The sequence below is a fragment of the Rhea pennata genome, chromosome 2 (genome assembly GCF_028389875.1).
Source record: "Rhea pennata isolate bPtePen1 chromosome 2, bPtePen1.pri, whole genome shotgun sequence".
Lineage (NCBI taxonomy): Eukaryota > Metazoa > Chordata > Aves > Rheiformes > Rheidae > Rhea > Rhea pennata.
The window spans coordinates 151,932,392-151,953,565 of NC_084664.1; the positions used below are offsets into that span (position 1 = coordinate 151,932,392).

The 21,174-nt window shown below is 47.2% G+C and overlaps 1 protein-coding gene and 1 non-coding gene across 2 annotated transcripts; one reads left to right on the top strand and one right to left on the bottom strand.

Moving 5' to 3' along the window:
- Positions 1-1,620: 1,620 nt before the first annotated feature.
- Positions 1,621-1,693, bottom strand: TRNAM-CAU (transfer RNA methionine (anticodon CAU)). Its single transcript has one exon. It is a non-coding gene; the product is annotated as a tRNA-Met (tRNA).
- Positions 1,694-4,666: 2,973 nt separating this feature from the next.
- On the top strand, positions 4,667-16,502 carry FAM83A (family with sequence similarity 83 member A). Its single transcript, XM_062568411.1, has 4 exons — positions 4,667-5,239; positions 8,410-8,577; positions 10,228-10,352; positions 15,962-16,502. The coding sequence occupies exons 1-4, from the start codon at positions 4,667-4,669 to the stop codon at positions 16,500-16,502; spliced, it is 1,407 nt and encodes a 468-aa protein (XP_062424395.1).
- The last annotated feature ends 4,672 nt before the right edge of the window (positions 16,503-21,174 follow it).

Sequence of the window (21,174 nt, forward strand, 5' to 3'; positions counted from 1 at the left end):
GTACATAAGAGGGAGGAGGCCTGTGGAACTATGCTAAATTTTCCATGAAAGGGGGAGAGGGCGCAAGGAGAACAGAGAAGAGGGGATATAGAAGTGACTGGGCACCTGTAAGCAGCTGGCGGTCTGTTTGTCTGACAGAGCCCTGCACTGATCACTGCAGTCTAGCCTATCTTCTTATTAAATCCTTTCTTAACTACCTTTCTGTGTAATCTCGTGCTCTATCCCAGGCACGAGTGCTGGCAGGTGCCAGCACCTGGAGAGACACGCATGAGCGGGTTTGGACCAGCAAATGGAGTCAGACCTCAGGCAACAGTGGCCTCCATGCCCATGGTGCGAGCAAGTGGGTGAGACAGGGTCCTGGCAGTCGCAGTTGATGGGACCTTGGTGTCCCATCAGCTGTGTGTCAGGAAAGACTGTGTAACTCCTTTAACAGCGAATGCTTTGGCCTAGAAGTAGAACATGTGCTATTAGAGTAAAAAGAATGAGGCACGGTAAAATAAAATGAATCATTCTGAATCATTGCCCGCAGCATTGCAAGTCCACAGGAGTGGACTTGACCACGTAAAATAATATGAGGACCTGGGACTTGATTTGTTCATTTTTCAGTCTGATGCACTGAAATCTTCAATGCTTCCCCGTGGTATCCCAGTCACTTGAATCTGACTAGTTTTTCCCTTCATTCTGAGAAACGGGGGATCGTGGATTATCATGGTTTGATAGCTTCATAGCATCCTCCACTGCTAGAGCCAGAAGTCAGTAGTAGCTAAGGGAAACCACAAAAATGTCAGCAAAGATCCTTTTGGAAAAATCTTGGTAGCATCTGGGGAAGGTGCGTCTTTCCTTTTCAAAAAGAGAAAAACAAAGATCTCTGTTGGGATGTATAATGAGTAAATGATGAGAAAGGTGCCTTTTTCCAAGGACTGCAGTTCTCTTGGAGTTTACATGTGATTATTCCTATATTTTTGAAAAACAAATTCTTTGGCTAGCACCTTGGGCCATATGTATTGCTAAAATGTTACAGTTGTAATTGTGTAGAAACCAGAATGTTTCCAGGAAGAGGAAGCTGGTGCGCTTTCATACTTACGTAGTAGTTTATATTATCCTGCCTGGTATTAATGTAGTCAGATTGCACATGAAATGTGGGGCTGTTACAGGAAAAGCTCTCAAATCTCTTGAGCCTGCCTGTGTGCTTGTTTTGCTCGATAGCCCGCTGTAGAATTGAAAGCGATCTCTCTATGCCCAAAGCTGAAAAAAGCTCGCAGACAGCTTGGATTCAGGAAAATCTGTGCCAAAGTACGTTTTTAAAACAATACAGGATGTAGCAAGTATTTCTGTGAGCCCACAAGCAGAAAACAAAGCCCCTTGCCCTGAAGCTACATCTGAATAAACCACAAATAATGAAATGAAATGAAATGAAATGAAATGAAATGAAATGAAATGAAATGAAATGAAATGAAATGATGAAATGTTAAAACACGCGGTTCTGCAGTAGCTCGTGCTGGACCATCACGTTTGGGAGCTGACTCTCCTGTAAGCTCCCCGGCACTAGGACACCCTTGAGGGGCACGGGAGGCCGCTGCCCCGCGCACCTCGGCGGCGAAGAAAAGAGTCGCCGGCCTTTGCCCCGTGTGAGGCTCGAACTCACGACCTTCAGATTATGAGACTGACGCGCTACCTACTGCGCTAACGAGGCGGCTGGTAGCGTTTCCCCCGCGCCGCCTATGGAGGCTGCCGCCACCATCTGCCGTGGGGCGCCGTGCGCGGCCGGGCTGGGCCCTCCCCGGCCTCCCCCCCGGGCGGCCCTGCCGCACGGTGCCGCCTGCCGGGGCCCTGCCTCGGGCCCCTCTGACGAGAGGGAGGGATCCGCGGGGGCGGCGCGGGGTGGCGGGGGCGACCCCGGGGAGGACGGTGTGGGGCCCGGGCGGCTGCGCGGGGCTGGGGGGTGGCTCACTGGGAGCCTTCGGTCACGGGGGGCCCGAGGCGAGGGAGCGGATGGCTCTGGGGGACCCACGCGGGGACTGCGTGGGGCCTCGGCACAGCGTGGCACGCCACGGTGACGCCTGGGGTGACCGTGTGGGACCCCAGGGTGACACCGTGGGGTCCTGGGGTGGCACCGTGGGGCCCCGGGGCGAGTGTGAGAGACCCTGAGGTGATGATGAGGGCCCCAGGGTGACACCGTGGGGCCCTGGGGTGGCACCGTGGGGCCCTGGGGCGAGTGTGAGAGACCCTGAGGTGATGATGAGGGCCCCAGGGTGACACCGTGGGGCCCTGGGGTGGCACCGTGGGGCCCTGGGGCGAGTGTGAGAGACCCTGAGGTGATGATGAGGGCCCCAGGGTGACACCGTGGGGCCCTGGGGTGGCACCGTGGGGCCCTGGGGCGAGTGTGAGAGACCCTGAGGTGATGATGAGGGCCCCTGAGGTGACAGTGTGGGGCCCTGGGGTGGCACCGTGGGGCCGTGGGGTGAGTGTGTGAGACCCTGAGGTGATGATGAGGGCCCCAGGGTGACACCGTGGGGCCCTGGGGTGGCACCGTGGGGCCGTGGGGCGAGTGTGAGAGACCCTGAGGTGATGATGAGGGCCCCTGAGGTGACAGTGTGCGGCCCTGGGGTGGCACCGTGGGGCCGTGGGGTGAGTGTGAGAGACCCTGAGGTGATGATGAGGGCCCCCGAGGTGACGGTGTGGGACCCCAGGGTGACACCATGGGGCCCTGGGGTGACGCCGTGGGGCCCTGGGGTGAGCGTGTGGGCCCCAGGGTGACGGAGTGGGACCCGGAGGCGACAGCGCAGGACCCTGGGGTGACGCCGTGGGGCCCCAGGGCGGTGGCGCAGGACCCCGCGATGAGCGTGCGGGACGCCCGCGGCGGGGGCGAGCGCCCAGCGCAGCGCCAAGGGCCCCGGTGAGAGCGTCGCCGGGCGCGGGGAGGCCCTGAGCCGCGCTGACGGGGTGCAGTCCTGCACGTCGCGGTAATTACACGGCATCGCTTTCAGCATAAACGCGCTTCGCAGGTCACCGGATAATTAATGACTTTTTGCTGTGTCTGACACAGCTGCGGGCGGACGTTGGGGGCGGGGCGGGGGGGTGAAGGCGCGCGGGCGGCTGCGCTGCCGTGGCCGGACGTGGTGGGGCGGCTGGGGTGGGGGCCCTCCAGGTGTTGTTGCCTCTCCTTTGGCTCCTTGGGGTGGGTGCTTCCTACCTTTCGTTGCTCTCGGTTTAAAATCTGAGCTACATCATATTCTTCGCTATTTTAATATATATCTTTATATCATACTAGCATATAATCACTTTTTCCCATGAGGCAGACCCATTTGGTGTAGAATCTGGGGTTGTATCTGTCCTGAAAAAAAGTAGGTCCGTGCTGCTCTTAACAGATTATACAGCCCTGAAACCGTCTTTGTTCCAGAGCAGGCTGGGAGGAGCGATGCGAGTCCTAGCTCAGACACCCGTTTAGCTGCCCTTAACCCCTGTGCAAGAGGTGAGAACGACGAGCATTTACGCTCCAGCTTGTTCTGCGAAGCTCCGCAGTTCACTCAAGATCTGTCACACGCCGGGTGCCTGTACCTAGCGTGGAGCAGCCTTGCAAAGCTGATGGCAAACTCTACCCGTGTGACAGAACTGTGCCACACGTGCCTCTGCATAAAAGCATGCATACAACTATTTATGGCATACCTAACGCAGGGTACATTCACACCCCGTCTTACCTCATCCTTGTGCGGTCATACCAGTTAGCCTAGCTCCCCAAAGGTATTTCGCTTCTTGCCCCCGCTGAGAACGTGGGCCTCAGTCTTTATAATGACACAGCGCTGAGCTGCCAGTATGACAACGTGACTCCAGAAGCTGCAGCTTAAGGATTTTTCTTTAAGAAAAGAAAGAAAAGAAAAGAAAAGAAACCAAACAGTACTAAATGTGCACAATCAGATGATGAGTGTTTGTATTTCTGATGCTTTGAGGCTGGCTCACAACCCTCCCTCCACATAATTTTCAGGGTGTTTGAGAAAGGGTATTTATTTCTTTTAATAGGACAGAGTAGTCACAAAGCTTTAAAGAAATAAATTAGTGCATCAAGTACAATAATAGCAACATACTATGGACGGGATACAGTGACAAATTTCAGTCTATTTTTACTCTTGCCTGGCAGCATGTAGGTAGGGACAAGAGTCCCTGACCCTTTGGGCTGTTCTGAAGTTATGCCCGTGGCTGGTATCTTTGTCCCAGTTCAGCATCCGAGTTGTTTTTGCTCCATAACGAGCACTATAGGAAGACTGAGAAGCCTCCAGCTGTTTTTGAAGATTGTGCAATGATGCTTGGAAGCCTACCTGCTTTTGGCTGAGTGCTTTCCTCGCTCGCACCTTTCACAGAATGCGCCAGGAAGGCAAAGAGAACCGAATCAGACAGCCCTGCTAATTGGACTTGAATCCTCCGTATGCCCTTGGGGAAAGGTGGGTGCCTCTCAGATAAGCAGTCTAATCAGCTTTGCGCTTGTGTCCCATCTGGAAACAGATTGTTGCTGAAGTACATCTGAGAAGCGAGCGCAGGGGTTTTTTTCCTTTTTTTTTTTGGAAGATAATTGTACAAACAAAATCAGAGAGTGTGAATTTGCCCGAGGTACTAAGATCTCTTTATTTTTGTTCATAATTAATTCCTTCAGCCAAAGTGAATTTACGCCAGAATGCAGTCTCTGAATGAGAAGAGGGATTGTGTTGCCTGCACGGCGCGTATGCACGGTGGCTACCCTGCGGATCGGCTGCTGAGACACAGGACCATGAGCCACTCACAACATACGGGCAAAATAAAAAAAAGGCTGGAGGATATCAAGAACCAGTCCCTTAAGTCGACAAAAGCAGATTTCAGCCACAATGAAAGTATAAGACTGGCCACAGATGCCTTCTTGGATGGTGGGACAGACTCGTACCTTGAAACCTTAAACAAAGAAGGAGAGGTGGATTTCCTCTCCTCCGTGGAGGCTCAGTACATCAGGGAAAATGCCAAGGAGTCTTACTACGCGCACGAATCTCTCGCCGACGGGGCAGCTGGACCCAAGCAGAATGATGCTGGATCTCTCACGTCGGGGACCTACTTCCCAACCATTTCTGACAGCAGTGAACCAGCTCTACTGCACACGTGGATTACCGCGGAAAAGCCCTATTTAAAGGAAAAATCCACTGCCACTGTGTATTTCCAAACAGAGAAGAACAGCAACATCAGGGACATCATACGCCGGTACATCAACAAGACCACTCAGGTACAGAGAAAAATTCACGTTCCCTCTGCATTTATTTGCCTTCTTGCTTTTAAAAAGATGAGATAAACACAGTGTTTGATTTAAGCCGGCCTGATACAGTGCAGGGTAGCTTTGCTCTGGGAAAGTGACTTTAGAAAGTCCATTACTGAGCAAATGCAGTGCTTTTTTTTTTTTTTTTTTTTTTTGTACTCACAGCAACACCTTTTCTCTTTGACAACTTTGAGTAAAAAAAAGCACATTCCCTGCCGTAACCTCCCACCTGCCACGCGCAGCAGGCGCCTGCTGTGGAAGGGGCAGCCGGGCTCAGTTGCTCCTCGTGCGTCGGCAGCAGGTTTGTTTACTCGGCTCGACCCTGGAAACGTGCCGCCTGCACCGCCGACAGCCAGGCTGTGAGCGAAGGGGAGCTCCCGAGCCTGGCGAAGGCCATACGTATCCTTACGGGGCAGAGAGGCAGCTCTGCCGTGCTGGGAGGCATCCCCGAAGGACTGGAATTATTTAGGAAAAAGCCCTTCTGGCCCTAGTAGGTTGTCAGTGACACTGAAATGTCCTGTGGGCTCCAGCAGAAACTCTGCAGCATAAAGCAGCTTGTGGGCAATGTGTAAAGGATAACAGGGAGCTGACAGAGGCGCCGGGGAAAGGGTGCCCAGGAGCTGGGGAGGCGGAAGGGGAACAGCCGAGGGGTGACAACACGTTTCTGCGATGTGTATTCTGATGTAGTAGCGACAACTCTTTTTTTGCCTTGGGAAAAAAAAAAAAAACAAAAAAAATAGACATTTCAGGACTTTGCTCATCATCAAATTTTGCCCTTGTATAAACTTGCGACTCCATTAGCCACTTTGCAGCTCAGTAGTCAGAAACAAAACCATTATGGTTTCTGCCTGGCATGGGAAATTTGGGATTCCCGGTAATTCAGTGGCAGCCATAAGACCCCCAAGGACTTTTAAAAGGTCAGAGCAGTGGGCCACATCTGAAGCAGGGGGCAATTTTCTGGAATTTCTTTCTGTAAGTAAAGCCACTTACTAGAGTACACCCTCAGCCTTAGGGTGAGGAGCGAGAGCTCCTGAGCGACAGCTAGGGACAGAGTTACATTTCTGGGATGAGACTGTGCTTTACTGGTTGATTTCTTTGAAACTTTGCTTTCAAACATTATAATCCTTAGTAATGCCTTTTTATCTCATTTATTCCTTTTGCAAAAACTTAATCTCCAATTTCTAGTGGCTAGAGAAATGCAAGTTGTGAAAGCAGGAGATCACTAGAGTGCCTGCTACCCAACACAGGTTGTGGTGTCCTCCAGACTTCATGTCTTTGCTTTATTATTCTGCTGCAAGGGCAAACTCTGGGGCTGATAGCGCTAAATGTAATAGCAGAGGAGAAGAACCCCCTTTTGCAAGTCGTCTTTCACGTGCTCAGTGCACCAGGGAAATTTTTAGTTTAAGTTCAAAGCCTCAGAAAGATACAATACTAAAAAAAACAGGGGAATAGTGAGATAAGCATCAGCTGATGCATCAGTACAATCCGATTTTCCATCTTGAGGTAGAGGGGAAAAAAAAGGAAGTGTAATATAAATCCATGGTTCTTGACCCAGTCTTACATGACCTTCTCAGCAAACTAATTTACACTGCAAGAGGTTGCTAGAATAATACTGACAGAGAGTAAACTTTTGGCAACTGCTCTTTGAGTAGAGTTTTTCAATGGCAGGATTTATTAAATAGTATCTCACACAGGTCCATCCTAGATACTGTAATATTTGATATGTTCATAACAACTTAAACAATGGACTGAAGAATGTGTTTGTAGATGGCATCAAACTGCAAAGCGCTGGCGAGTGGGAACTACTATAATCTTAAAACATCAGTGAAATAGCTCCAAATCGTGAAGTTCAGTCAAGGCAAATGAGAAGTACTGCAGTTAAGAAAGGAAAGGTCAGATGTAGAAATACAAACTGGGAACAACTGGTGAGCAAGCAGTACTAGAGAGACTGGTTCGGTGCTGTGGAGAGACTGAAAGTGAGGCGGTAGTATTACGCTGTTTAAAAAGACGTTAGCAGTAGCTGTGGATATGAGATATCGGACGCGATTACTGCAGCTGCCTCGCACTGGCAAGCACGGCGCTCTGGGTGCAGGAAGGGGATGGAGGATCTTCACTGTTCTGCTCATTGAAGCAGGGTGCCTCCGTGTGGGGTGCGCTTGGTCTAAAGAAATTAGTGAGACCGATCTCCTAGAATGCTGTAAAAGTTGTTTAGATTGATTTTCAAAGCTGTTCATACCATGAGGGCAGTTATCATGGGTTTCCCTCTCTGGTCCACAGAGGAACATGCGCCTTCTGAAGGTAAGTCAGATACTAGCTGGGCTGATTGGCCAGGGGAGATGGTCCTTTCTGTGGATAACAGCAGGAGTCTGTGTAGACCAATGCCTTAATCAAGCAGAGCGAATCCATGCCCCAGTGCTGAGCCCAGGGGCATTGGGGTGGAAGTGGCTTTATATCACATTTACAGTTCCCTGAATCCTAGTTAACTGGAGGCTGTAAGTTTACGTAGCTGGAGGGTCTTCTGCGCCCAGTCCAGGCTGCTGTGGGGCTTTGACACGCTATCCTGCCATTTGTGGACTGGGAGGCGTGGATGCATGTTTAAACTGAAAAAGTAAGTTTATAAATCAGTGTGAAAGCTTGATGTAAAAAATGAAAAAAGATGGAGTTGTTGCAGTCTGTGATCCCAACTGCAGAATCTGTTCCAGGCAGAAGTCATAAGAGGAAGAAAGGATCGCTTGGCAATTCTTGCTAAATGCTGCTCCTTACGATACTGGTGAGCTGCTTGGCGAAGGCTGCAGGCTCCTATTTTAGCTGTGTCCTTATTCTCTAATTACTGCTTCAATAGATGTCCAAATGCTGAAATCTCACCTACAGATTCCTGGGTCTTGCTGTGGGTTTTTTTAAATTAAAATAACTTAACTAAAGCACATCTATTATATTGGATCTATACAACCAATGAAACAGTGAAGCAACAAATCTTATTGATTCAGGCACTTAGGGAGAAAACCAGAAATATCCAAATATATGTTCTAACGCTTGTGTTTGTTGGAATTTTTTTTAAAAACCCCACTACATTTCAGTGGCCTCACCAGCAACCTTAAGTTATGTGACTTTACTCTGCTAATGCCTCTGCTTTCCCCCAGGTGCTAGCTATTGTGATGGACGTGTTCACGGATACCGAGATTCTCTGTGACCTCCTGGAGGCAGCCAACAAACGCATGGTGTTTGTCTACCTGCTGCTTGATCATGGCAATATAAAGCTCTTCTCTGAGATGTGTGACAAGCTGCAGATTGCTGAGGATCTCTTCAAGGTACTGGGGGCTCAGGGAAGATCTGGAGCTCAGATTCACGTGCCGTACTTCAGGCACTTTGGGTTAGAAGCACGGATATGCTAGAGACATCCAGAGGTAGTGTTAACTTACCTAACAGTCTGTTGAAGATGCTTACATTTTTCTATGAATTAGATAGGAAGCTGAGCTATTTCTAGCAGGTGCTTAACCTTAAATGAAACTAACCTGGGCCCTGAAGTCTTAAAACAAAGCTTAAGACCCCTGTAGAGGTGTGTAACGTAAGCATTAAAATCGCTTCTCTTTAACAACTGTGTAGGAGCAGTGGTCTGGCTGCTGCAGATAGTGGGTAGCCAAAGCTGCACACAAAACTTCTGTGAAAACACCTTGGTTGCCGGAATGGCTGAATTAGGGGGGCTCAGTTTGGCTTGAGGGGGCCAGTTCTGCTGCTGCTGACTTGCTTGAGTGCTGCTCTTGATATTCAGCTTCATGGTTTTAGCTGAGTTCCTTGGGTATTTGTATGAAATATGATAAAATTGTATTATTCAAGCTTTATTTTAAAGATACTCCCTCACATTTAGCTAGTGTCTAGCTGTTAGCTTAGTCCATCTTTATCTGCCAGCAGAAACTGAATAAAGCTCTGACCTTTAAAATAGCCTCCTAGGGACCGTTTCAGCGGTTGCCTGAGATGCTGGGGGTACCTCCGCCATCCCCGCAGGGTGGCTGATCCCCCGCAGCGACCGCCGCCTGCGGGAACGGCAGCGGGAGGCCAGGCAGGAGACCGGAGGGCATTTTAAATGCACCGACCCCTGTGGTTCAACGGTTGACTTCCATCCCATGCATAGAAGGAAACTGAAATTAATAAGGCGTTCTCATAACGATGTCTGACCGTCCGTAAACCCCCCTTAGAAAGGACGAGCCTGTGCTATCTATTGCAGACGTGCTGCTACAATACACAGGTTTCAAAAATGCGTGAGCTGACTCCTCCTCGGTGCCACTCATTCCCCGAGGCCTACAAAGCGAGCGAGCGCAGCAGACAGCAGTGCAATGTCTGGGTACCTGACCTGGCTTTAAATGAGCACGCACAGGTACAAGGAGCAGTTGCCCTATAACAGCACAGAGCATGGCAAGGGGCTAAATCGACCTGCTTCTCGGTTCACGCACGTCCTTATGTTTCGTGCCGCAGCGATGCCATTCCGTATGGATTTCACCAGAAGCACAAAACGTCCATGCAGGCCCGGGATGAGAAGAGCGGAGGTTTTTGCCCTCCTGTGTTGTACATCAGGCAACATAAAACTATTTGGGTCGCATCTAGTGCAAATCGTTGCTGGAATGGCAGTGGGGGTGACAGACCGATCTTGATCGTGGACACGTGTCTCTTTGGTAGGTGTAGCGTCAGTCACCAGCTGACAGTGCAGCTCCTTGTGTTTTAGTTTCCGTGCAGGTTTATATCCTGATTGAAATAAATAGCATTATGATGTTGTATAGGCTTGACTAGGTTTCTGCTATCCTCAAATCTTCAAAAGTAACATTATAAAATTCATGAAGATATCATGAAAGTAGGAAAAAGTGAAGAGCTAGGGTTGTAGGGGAAAAGGGCTCTTTCCTTCTGATTTTTAATTAAAAGATGTAATTAATTCTGTTTTTATTAACTGCTATTCTTTTCTTTACTAGAATATTTCAGTCCGCAGTGTTACTGGAGAGGTTTACTGTGCCAAATCAGGCAGAAAATTTGCAGGACAGATAAAAGAAAAATTTCTTATTTCTGACTGGCGATATGTGCTCTCTGGATCTTACAGGTGAGATCAGCCATTGCAGTTCATGTCTGTGGGCCCTTTTATTATTTTTGATATTACTTCACAAAGAAAGTGCCAAGGAAAGCTGTTGTACAGCTGATTTTTTTTTGAACCAAAACCCCTGTACTTTCAAGTATATACCATTTTTCAACAGTCCATTTAACATGTTTTCTAACTTGTTTTACAGCTTATGTGAGATCTTTATAGAATGTGGCATTTGATTTATGTGTTCAGGACTGATGCAAATGACTTTGCCAGTGCAGCCTGGAGCAGAACTAGCAATGTGTGTATCTTAATATTATGCTTTCCTCATTGTTTGGGTCTGCCAATGCTATCATGAGCCATGATACATTTCCATCTCCCTCAGGATCCCTTAATGTAGCATATGTCACTCAGCTTGTCTAAAGATTTGTTCTCCGTATGACAAGTTTAGTGATTAAAGGGAAAACAGAAATACTTTGGAGACTTTCTGCTTTTTCTTGTTGTGTTTCTTTAACAGATAGGAAATGTCTGTGTAACTGTTGGCTTACCTCTTTTTTGTGAACTGCATCTGCAGCATCTGGCATACTCTCCTTTTTTTGTGCTGCTCTAATTATTCCAGCAACTCAACAGTTAGTTAGGATTTTTATTAAGATCCCAAATCTTCAGACTTGAGACTTTGAGCTTGGATCAAGTAAACAAAGTTTCTAAGCCTCATGTCTACAGAGATAAGCTTAACAAATGACTGAACCTTCACCAAAATGCAAAATCAGATTTATGTATGAGTGGAAGAAGGGAAGGACATGTGGAAGGAGAGAGAGACAGAACAAGACATTTTCTTTAGCCAAGAAACTTCCTTTTTGCGTCCCTTTTCATTCCTATAGAAAATACCAACCCTCAAAGTCCTGTGCAGAGTCACTTCTGTCATTCTCTAGTGTTGTTGCAGTATCATCTAAGTCCAAGAGACTTATCAAACTACATAACCTCCTATTCAGCAAGCAAGCAGAGAGGGTAATGAGAAATCTCTACACTATTTAACTTCAGCATGCTCAGTGCTGGTTTGGGGATTCATCTGGGTTATAGCTGCCTCTCACCACATGGCATTTTTGTGGGCTTGCTAGCTCTCACTTTATTCAGTTGAAAGTTTTCTGTTATCTCTAAAATCTTGTTCACCAACTTCTCTGCACTGTAATTATTAGAAATTGTATTTGAGTAGATCTTAAAACTAATACAAAAGCATATTCCACCTTAGTACTTTTGCTGTGGTTGGCTTGGTAACATCAGTGAGGGGACTAGGCTGAGGAAATAAAATAGCCCTTCAGTACATACTGCCCTAAAAGGGACCGTGATTCACTGGTTGTAGCAACAGTGTTTGGGGACAAAATGTATTTGCCTTACAGCCGACAAAGAGAACTGAGGTTGGCTATCAGTAACTGTTAGGGGCAAAGGACCCACCAGCGAATCTGTGGGATCTCCTGCTCTGGAGCTGTTTCTAAAAACACGTTAAAGAGCCATTGCTTGGGTGCATGTAGTTGGTTCTGCCTCACACAGCACACTGGGGCTGAGACATTTCTGAGGGCCTTTTCGACTGTGTATTTGTGTGAATATAGGCCTTAAACAGTGTTTTAAGATGTGATTTTCCTCTTAAATTTTATTGTCTATGTCTGTGATGTGAGATGTAGGTGGGTTTTTTTGTTTTTTGCTGTCTCTGTGTTTATCTACCCCATCTTATGGTAAATGTTATTTTTATTTTTTTTTTAATGACATTTGAGGTTAGATTGTGTGCAAACTCAGTGCTCATAAAAGAGGCAAAATGAAGATGCCAGAACCCAGCACTCTTTCCTCAGGCAGAAAGCCCTAGGGTCGGGAGCGGTGCAACTGTCCCTTGTGCTGGGCTTACGTCTGCTCCTGACCTTCTCCCCCGGGGAGTTATAGTTGCATTCGCTCCTTGGCATTTGCTGAGATGGCAGAGTGAATCAGGGACAAACACAGACCTTGATCCTCAGGGGCAACGGAGCACCCCTCCGGCTACTACCCTTGGAAAGTCTCTTCAGAGCCAAGAGCCAACCCCAGACCTAAGTCCCTCTGTGGAGAGTGTCAGCTAAGCTGGAGCAGGTGTCTCACGTAGAGCTTGTCCTACTAGCAGGCAACACCGGCACATTGGTTAGTACAAACATCAAACCTGAGCTCAGCTGGGAGCCCCAGGCTTCCCATTACAGATTATATTCATTTTGTGCGATGCTGCACATTACTGCAGTGCTGTGAATACAAAGAATGAGAGCACCGAGGGGTCGCTAGCAAACTGCAGAGGGGCCAGTCAGAGGAAACGAAGCCGATGCAAATGCAGATCAAAGAGGAGAGGTGGGTTTTGATTCAGACGATCTCAAGTGAGATGATCAGGAATGGAGGAGCACGGTTTTTGAGGCAAAACCCTGGAAAAACTTCTGAGAATCATATGCCAGTGACTGAATGTGTGATACTTGTGCTTTGGCCCCAACTTGGGCAGTATATCTTTGTGCCTTCTCTTCTGCCTAACATGCTTCAACTCAAACAGGCATGGTAGGATACGATCCTCCTGGACAAATGGTTATGATGAAAAGTGAACCTTTTTCTGAGCCTTTCCCACAAAGCCGAGAGCACTCAGAATTATAAACTACTGACCTAAAACAAGATCTAATACCCATACAGTGAGTTTCCTCTTAGAATTAAACCAGTGAAAAAACTTGGCAGGGCTTCATGAAAGTTCTGCCTTGTTTTTCAGCAAAGTTCTTAGACCATATATTGCTCTGACTTGTTACGTGGAGTGCACAAACATTTGTCTAAAATTCCACAGGTCTCACTTGCCTTGTTAATTCGTGGCTGACCCAGTGCCATTATGGAGAAACTTTCATGAACTTGGGGCTATGAATTGGCTCTTTCTATTCTTACAGGGATCCCACAACATCCTCCTAGAGAAGCTCAGGAAGTGTGGGTTAGACGAGTGGACAGTGAGGTGGATTGAGAACTGGCTGAAAGGCAGAGCTCAGAGGGTCGTCATCAGTGGCATGGAGTCTAGTTGGAGGCCTGTGGCTAGTGGCATCCCCCAGGGCTCAGGACTGGGTCCCATCCTATTCAACTTCTTCATCAATGACCTGGATGAGGGGATGCAGTGCCTCCTCAGCAAGTTTGCTGATGATACCAAGCTGGGAGGAGTGGCTGATACACCCGAGGGCTGTGCTGCCATTCAGAGAGACCTGGACAGGCTGGAGAGCTGGGCGGAGAGGAACCTCCTGAGGTTCAACAAGGGCAAGTGCAGAGTCCTGCACCTAGGGAGAAATAACCCTCGGCACCAGTACAAGCTGGGGGCCAACCTTCTGGAGAGTAGCTCTGCAGAGAAGGACCTGGGCGTGGCGGTGCATGACAAGCTGACCATGAGCCAGCAATGTGCCCTTGTGGCCAGGAAGGCCAATGGTCTCCTGGGGTGCATTAGGAAGAGTGTTGCCAGCAGGTGGAGGGAGGTGATCCTGCCCCTCTCCTCAGCCCTGCGGAGGCCTCATCTCGAGTCCTGTGTCCAGTTCTGGGCTCCCCAGGACAAGAGAGACATGGAGCTACTGGAGAGAGTCCAGCATGGGGCTATGAAGATGATCAGAGGGCTGGAGCACCTGCCCTATGAGGAACAGCTGCGAGAGCTGGGCCTCTTCAGCCTGGAGAAGAGAAGACTGAGGGGGGATCTGATCAATGTGTACAAGTACCTGAAGGGAGGGTGTCAAGGGGATGGGGACAAACTCTTTTCAGTTGTCCCATGTGACAGGACAAGAGGCAATGGGCAGAAACTGAAGCACAGGAAGTTTTGCCTGACCGTGAGGGGGAATTTCTTCCCTGTGAGAGTGACGGAGCCCTGGCACAGGTTGCCCAGAGAGGTTGTGGAGTCTCCTTCTCTGGAGATCTTCAAGGCCCACCTGGATGCAACCGTGTCTGACATGCTGTAGGTGACCCTGTTGAGCAGGGGGGTTGGACTAGATGATCTCCAGAGGTCCCTTCCAACCTTACTGATTCTGTGATTCTATAATTCTATGATTATAGGTAAGGCAGATTAGCCACAAATAAATCTCTGCCAGGTATGCCAGGAAGTTATACCTGGAGTAACACATGGGAGTAAAATTATCAACATTTGGCCAAGAGTTTTTTTCCTTTTAGTTGGTTGGTTAGTTTGTTGGTATTTTTAAAAGACACTTATGTAATTGTACTTTTTATTTCCCTGTAAACTCTCTTCTAAATAAGAACTCCATCTCTACTATACCTAAAATATGAATCTGTCATCCCCAGTCTCAGCTCTTTAACAAGTTTCTAACCTTAAATGTGGCTATCTCAGAAGAATGTCTGACTTCTAATCTGCTTAGCAGTTAAACAAAAGGTGTGTGAAGGTTTACAGAGGGCTTCTTAGTGGCTAAACGCGATGATGACGACGAGTTAGCGCAGCAGACGTTGTCAGCACAGTCTCCCAAGGTTTTGTCCGTATTTAGAATGATTTGAACAAAGTAGATGAGAGGTACTGGTATTTTAGTAACACTTACTGTATATTTTACTGTCCATTCGTAAAATGTACAATACATATGATACTGTTGCCCAGTGTCATTGAACTAGTCATTACTTCACGCCTCCCCTCACCACTCCTGAAGCAACAGGATAAAAATGACTGTTCAAAACCTAACCCTCTACAAAGTGCCCTGAACTAGCAGATTCGGCTTGTGTGCCTTTATTCGGTTCGTGTCAGCTGAGGCTGTCAGGCCCACTGATTTTCACAGTTTTGTCAAAACATGACAGGAACGAGCTTTAAAATGCACACACCTCCTGCCAAACCTGGCTGTCAGCAATCCTTGTGCAAATCCAGCAGAGCTAATAAAGTCACATGGGAATAACCGGGACAGCACTGTGCCAACACGGAATGACCTCGGGTTGAGCTCCAGCGCCGCTTTGCCTTCTCGCTGCACAGCTCAAACCCTGTTCAGCCCAGCGAGCGATTACGGTTCAGTCTCTGAGCTGTGCTCATTTTGTTGCTGATGTAAAACCAAGCGTGGGAGGTTGGTTTGCGGGGGTGGGATGTGACTTCTTTTGACCAACTCAGACAAAGGAAACAGGCACAGGATGGTAATTTTTGCTATTCTTTCTAATGTCTGTATTGAGTGGATAAGATTTACAAACTGATAGGGAAGTCTGCAGGGAAGATATAATTTATGTGTTTGCATAGTAAGACCTTAATTTAGGCATGGTACATGGAAGTCAGGACCTAATACAGGGGTCTAAACTCCTCTCCAGGGAACACACACCTAAACTTTAGGTACTGAAGATACCAACATGTAGTCCTCCAGCAGATCTGGGTCTTGGTTTTCATCGCTCCCCTCAGAAGGTTGTATAACATTACAAGATTTCTTCACAGTTTTGGAGGCAGCTGCAGTAACAAAGCTTGATCCAAGTCAAAGAGAGAGCATTCATGGGAACTGACTTGAAATTCAGCTGCGACACCATCTTCACACCCTGTTTAGACAATGACTTTCACCTGTAAAACGCGTATGCTTTTTGCACTATCTGTGCTGGGATCTCCAGTTCCTAACGGCCAAAGCTAATACTAACCCTTACCCCATCTCTCCTTCCAGCTTCACATGGTTGTGCGGCCAGGTCCACCGCAACCTCCTCTCCAAGTTCACTGGCCAAGTGGTCGAGTTGTTTGATGAGGAGTTTCGCCACCTGTACGCGCTGTCGAAGCCAGTGATGGGACCCAAATCTCCAACTCGCACCGTGCCCTTCCTGCTCAGCAAGGCTTGGGCGCCCCAGCGCAGCCCCCCTGACAGCAGCCCAGGAAGTGCCAACACCCTTTCGGATCCCTTCAGCAGCCTCTCGGCTGGCAGCGCCCATCAGACCAAACAAACCCCCAAAACATCCTTATTCAGCAGCAACTTCACCCCCCAGTCTCCTCTCCGTAGAGTTAACTCCTTCCACAGCTATTTCTCATTCACACCGCCGCCGCCGCAGAAGTCCATCCCAGCTAACTACTATCAGCCCCACTACGATACCGCCATGGTTCCTTATAACAACATGAACATTTACAGACCTATAAGGCTTAGACAAGAGGATCCGAACAGGACAGGGTTAAGCTCGCCTTGGAGGTGCCTTCACAAAGCTAACCTGTTTGCATAATAACCACCTTGGTTTGAATTGCAGGTAAATGTAGTGAGGACCTGTTTAGCAATTGCTTGTGATGAGTACAGAAATATAAAATATAATATAAAACGAGGATGATTTCAAGGCTCTTGTTTTGTTTTGGTCCTTAGGGATGCTTCTTTCACTAATTAAAAAGTGAAGCCTGCTCTCATATGGGAGTACCACAACCCCGGTTAAGTACACACAAAAACAATGCTGCTTAAAATTAAAATTGCTGCTACCAGTCCCCTGCTCTTGATAACATATTTGTGAATCAACAGATTTAGGTGGTTAACTTTTTCATATAGTCAGGCACCTGAAAGAGGTCACAGTTTATTATTGTGGATTTTTTGCACTTGCGTAACGAGCCAGTGCAGGAGACTTGGATCTTCTATTTACTTGCCAGACACATTGGTGGCAGCAACAGGCTAAGCCGCTTTTGTCATTGCACCTTGATCTTGACTTGGGAGCCTTGCTTTAGGGCTGGCAGGGAATTTCCACCTTCACACTGTCTCTCACCTGTCTGCTTGAGGTGCCAACATAGACGTCTGTTCATGTGGTTTCTAGGCCCAGGCCTGCGAACCATCAAAAGGAACAGCAGTCCGGGTTGTGCAGGGCACCTGACGGCAACGGTGGGCTCGCTTCCACCCGTCAGCAACAGGGGTGTCTGCCCATGCGCTTCGTCACGACACCCTCCAGTCCCATCACCCGTTTTCCTCACTCCAAAGCATCAGTGTAGGTTCAGACTGGGAAGTGAAGCCAAATAAAGAAGCAAAGCCCTGGTGGTAACACACCTTTCCAATACTGAGTCCCAACTCAGTTAGTGCTATGTGCATCTTAGAAATGCTCGTAGTGGTCATTTAACTGAACATTAAATTAGAGAAAACGATGCTCTAGTTAGAAACTTCCTCAAAGTTTATATATATATATATATATATATATATATATATATGTATTTTTTTAAGAGAAACTGGGTAGCTGTAGTTCCCATTGAATAAATGGGAGTTCCAGAGGATCAGCACCATAGTGCCTGCAAAGGAGGAAAACTTATTGTCAGAGAATCTTGAAAATGACGGGAACTTCAGTGAGAGCCATAAAATACTTGTAAGAAAATCCATGAAACATGAATAAAGGATTTTTATACAAATCTTGAAGTTATTAAATGCTTAACATTTGATTGATCGGTAATTTTTTTACACCTGCTTTTTATCATTTTATTCAACTCCAAAACAGAAACAGAAAACACATTTGCACATCTGACCTATTTTGCCTGACTTCTCAGCTGCCCAAAAAGAAAAGGAATAAAATTAGATTGTTTAGGTTGTGCTATATGTGGCAAAGATTTCAGGTGAAGAGAGTTTCTCATCCTTGGAAGAGCTCTCTTTCTGAAAGTATACTGGTGAAGTTTACAGAACTTTGAAAAAGGTGCAAGAGGGACAAATCCTGCACTAGCTGCAATGTGGATGTTTTCACCTGTGGAATCTACTTTTGGAGAATAAACAATAAACTATTGCATATAATTGTAAATCTCTGTAAATAGCAACATTTTTAGGATTCCTGGGGTAGAAGATTTGATTTTTCATTCCTATGACAATCCTATTTTGTTACCTAAACATGGCAAACACTCATGTAAAAAAGAATGACTTTCATTAAACTCCCTTTGAGAATCACTTTTCCTTTGTCTTCTCTTCATTTGTGCACCTTACTATCTTCTCTTCCAAAAGCTAAGTGGTTTGCATAAAGCCAGAGCCCAGCTGAACAGGAAATACGTTTCGCTTCTTCAGAAATCAACAGGAACAGGGTTAAACGTAAGTGTCCTTCCAGGCTGGTTAAGATGTTTCTTCTAAATTCGGTTCAGTTCCCTGAGCCTGTTCCTGGTGTGGCCCAACTGGGGTGGCACTACGTGGGACGCCGGGAGACGTTTCTGGACCGCTGCCTCCGAAACCTTCACTTCATCTGGTCGTGACCCATCAGATCCATGCGGGAGCTCCCTGCCTCACTGCAGGGCTGACCGCTTCCCTACAGAGGTTGTGGAGGATGCAGCTAATGAGAAGTAGGTAAGGGACAAGCTAGTAATACCGAAGGAACATTGAGAGTTAAAAAGAACTGATTTCAACCCTGGATCAAGGGTACAGCTTGTGCTAATTTAGAGGACAGCTGAACTTGAATGTCAAATTAATGGAATTTCAGTTTTGATGGAAAACAATCAGAGTTTACAATTTCAGCAGTGAATTATGCAAAAAATCCTAACAGGCTCCCACAGGCTTGATCGCTCAGCGATCACGGAAACGTGTGGTTACAAGCAGCTGCAGAAGCTACCTGTCAGCAGGGTCACGGCAGCACGCTGACAGAGCAAGTCAGCCTGATAGGAGGGAAGGGCTCACATAAACGCTGCCACCACACAACGGAAAGGGCTGTGCGCTACCGATGCTCGTTACGGCACGAACACGCTCCGTCGCCTCCGAAACAAGGAACAGCTACTCGAGTGCTTAACACCTAATAAACGTAACAGCAAGGCATGTACCTGGCCTGCGTTTGCACACAGCGGCCAGTCCAGACCCATCAGATCTAGGGTCAGAGGGTCCTGCCCAAAAAGTCCATAACATGAAGAAGTGTTAAAACGACAAAACAGTCAGTAGTAACCATGAAGGGATTTTCACTTGCACTTTGCAGTACTAAAATTTGCCATTTACCTCGGTGTGGAGTACTGCTGCATGCATTAATACCAATACCAATAACACTGTAGCCGCCAAACCATAAAGAAATCCATCACACGTAGAGGTAGAATTATGCAGGACTCGAAAGCAAGATCGAAGCATTCAAAGGCAAGACGGAAATACAAAGCCACTCATGAGATACGATTGGAACGGAAAGCTTGAGTTAGAAGTAACATGCCAAAAAAGTAAGAGCAGGCCAAAAAAGGAGGAACCGAAACAGCTTAGATGAGAGATAGCCAGGCACAAATGGGACAAAGGAGTATTTCATGGGCCCACTGCAATCAACACTGGCTATTTGGAATAGTAACTACGCAACACATTCAGAACAACATTCATGCTGTTTTCTTTGCAGTAGTTAAAAGCAACATTTTTGCTTTATTGTTCTGTTCGAGAAAATACTGCCTGCTCTTAAGTTGCTGGCCTTCCAGCCTTCCGCTCTGCGAGATGCTTGGGAGTTAGTTAACTCTCATGCTGCCAGCCTGAGAGACAACCTCCAGTTAAAGCGTCTGCACACCCGCAAGAAAGTCTCCGAACCGCCTTGGCCTATTCGCTGTGTATTTTGGACATCTCAGTCACACAGTGACAGCATTTGGCAAGTACTTCATTTGCGGCCAGAGAAGCTCAAATGCAATTCCTACCTTCTAAAATAGTGGAGCCAAATCACTCGGCTAGTCCCCATGAAATACCTTTACAAACCTGATCCCAGAAAAGCTGCATTCCAGTGTTGTAACCACTGAACCTATTCAAGAGCTGTGGGAAAGCAAATTATAGCCTTTGTGGCTATGCATGACTGTAAGTTTAAGAAGAAACTGGGAAAAGTCCCTGGCCCAGTAACTTAAGTTTTTTGCCAGCACAGCTTGCCATTAAGTTTGCTGTGTTCGCAGTCTTTGCAGTAAGACATTCTATTATTGATGCCGACACGAACTAATTTACAACACACATTACGGACAACCTCTACCGAAAACACACAGGCAGGCTACTTAAGATGCACACGACAGCAGTCAGTCTGGAACACAACGCCAGCCTCCGAGGTGGGCTTCACCGCCGCCAGAACGTAGCGCTCTACAGAACATCGCTTCCACCCGGCAAAGCACACGTGTCACTAAAGCGAATATTCTGTAATACGTTACGAACGAGCGCGCTAATGCTTACCCAAGTATACTTGCCAAGGCACCTTTCGTAACAAGCTGACCAGGATGTGGTTTAATCGCATTAAGTCATCAAGCTACCAGAGATAATTTGACATGGCTGAAGGCAATATCCCATTTTTCTGGAGAGGTTTCACAGTCAACTTAGCACAAAACTACACTACATCAAGTGCTAGGAACAGATTTCCTAACTAGTACCTTGAAGCTTTAAAATCTGTGTAAAAGTAGCAGATAAAAAGACATCTAAAAGAAGCAGATAAAAAGCGTGTTTGTATAAGGTGAATTACCCTTCGATTGCCAGTTATTTAAAGTCTCTGCACTCTTTAGTATAGAGAGCAGAAAACAAAGGAAAATGGAAAGTCACAGCAAATTATGTCTAACAGACTCCTAGTTTTAAAATACACCCATTAAACAACACTTTTACAAAAAGCTGCGGAGAATTTGAATCAGAGCTTAAGAGAGGATAAGATGGAGGAAGAGCACACCCTGTTTGCCTGGAATGTAAATTATGTCAAACCAAAGAAACTACAAAGCAATCTGCCTCCTCCTGAGCGAGCCCAAAGCGTGTAGTGTCAACGCTTCAGAACTCAAAGCAAACAGGTGTCACGAGCCCCTGAAAGCTGAGCGTGCGGATCTGGATGATGCAGAAGCAACACAGCCAGCTTTCACAGCAAAGCATTTTCCCCCTTGCAGGGTTTTGCAAAGGATATGATCTGACTAAACACTCTTCAGCACATACAAACAACTTTGACAGCTTTTCGCCTTCCTTTTATAAGCACAACTGAAGATGTATTGCTTTGAAGA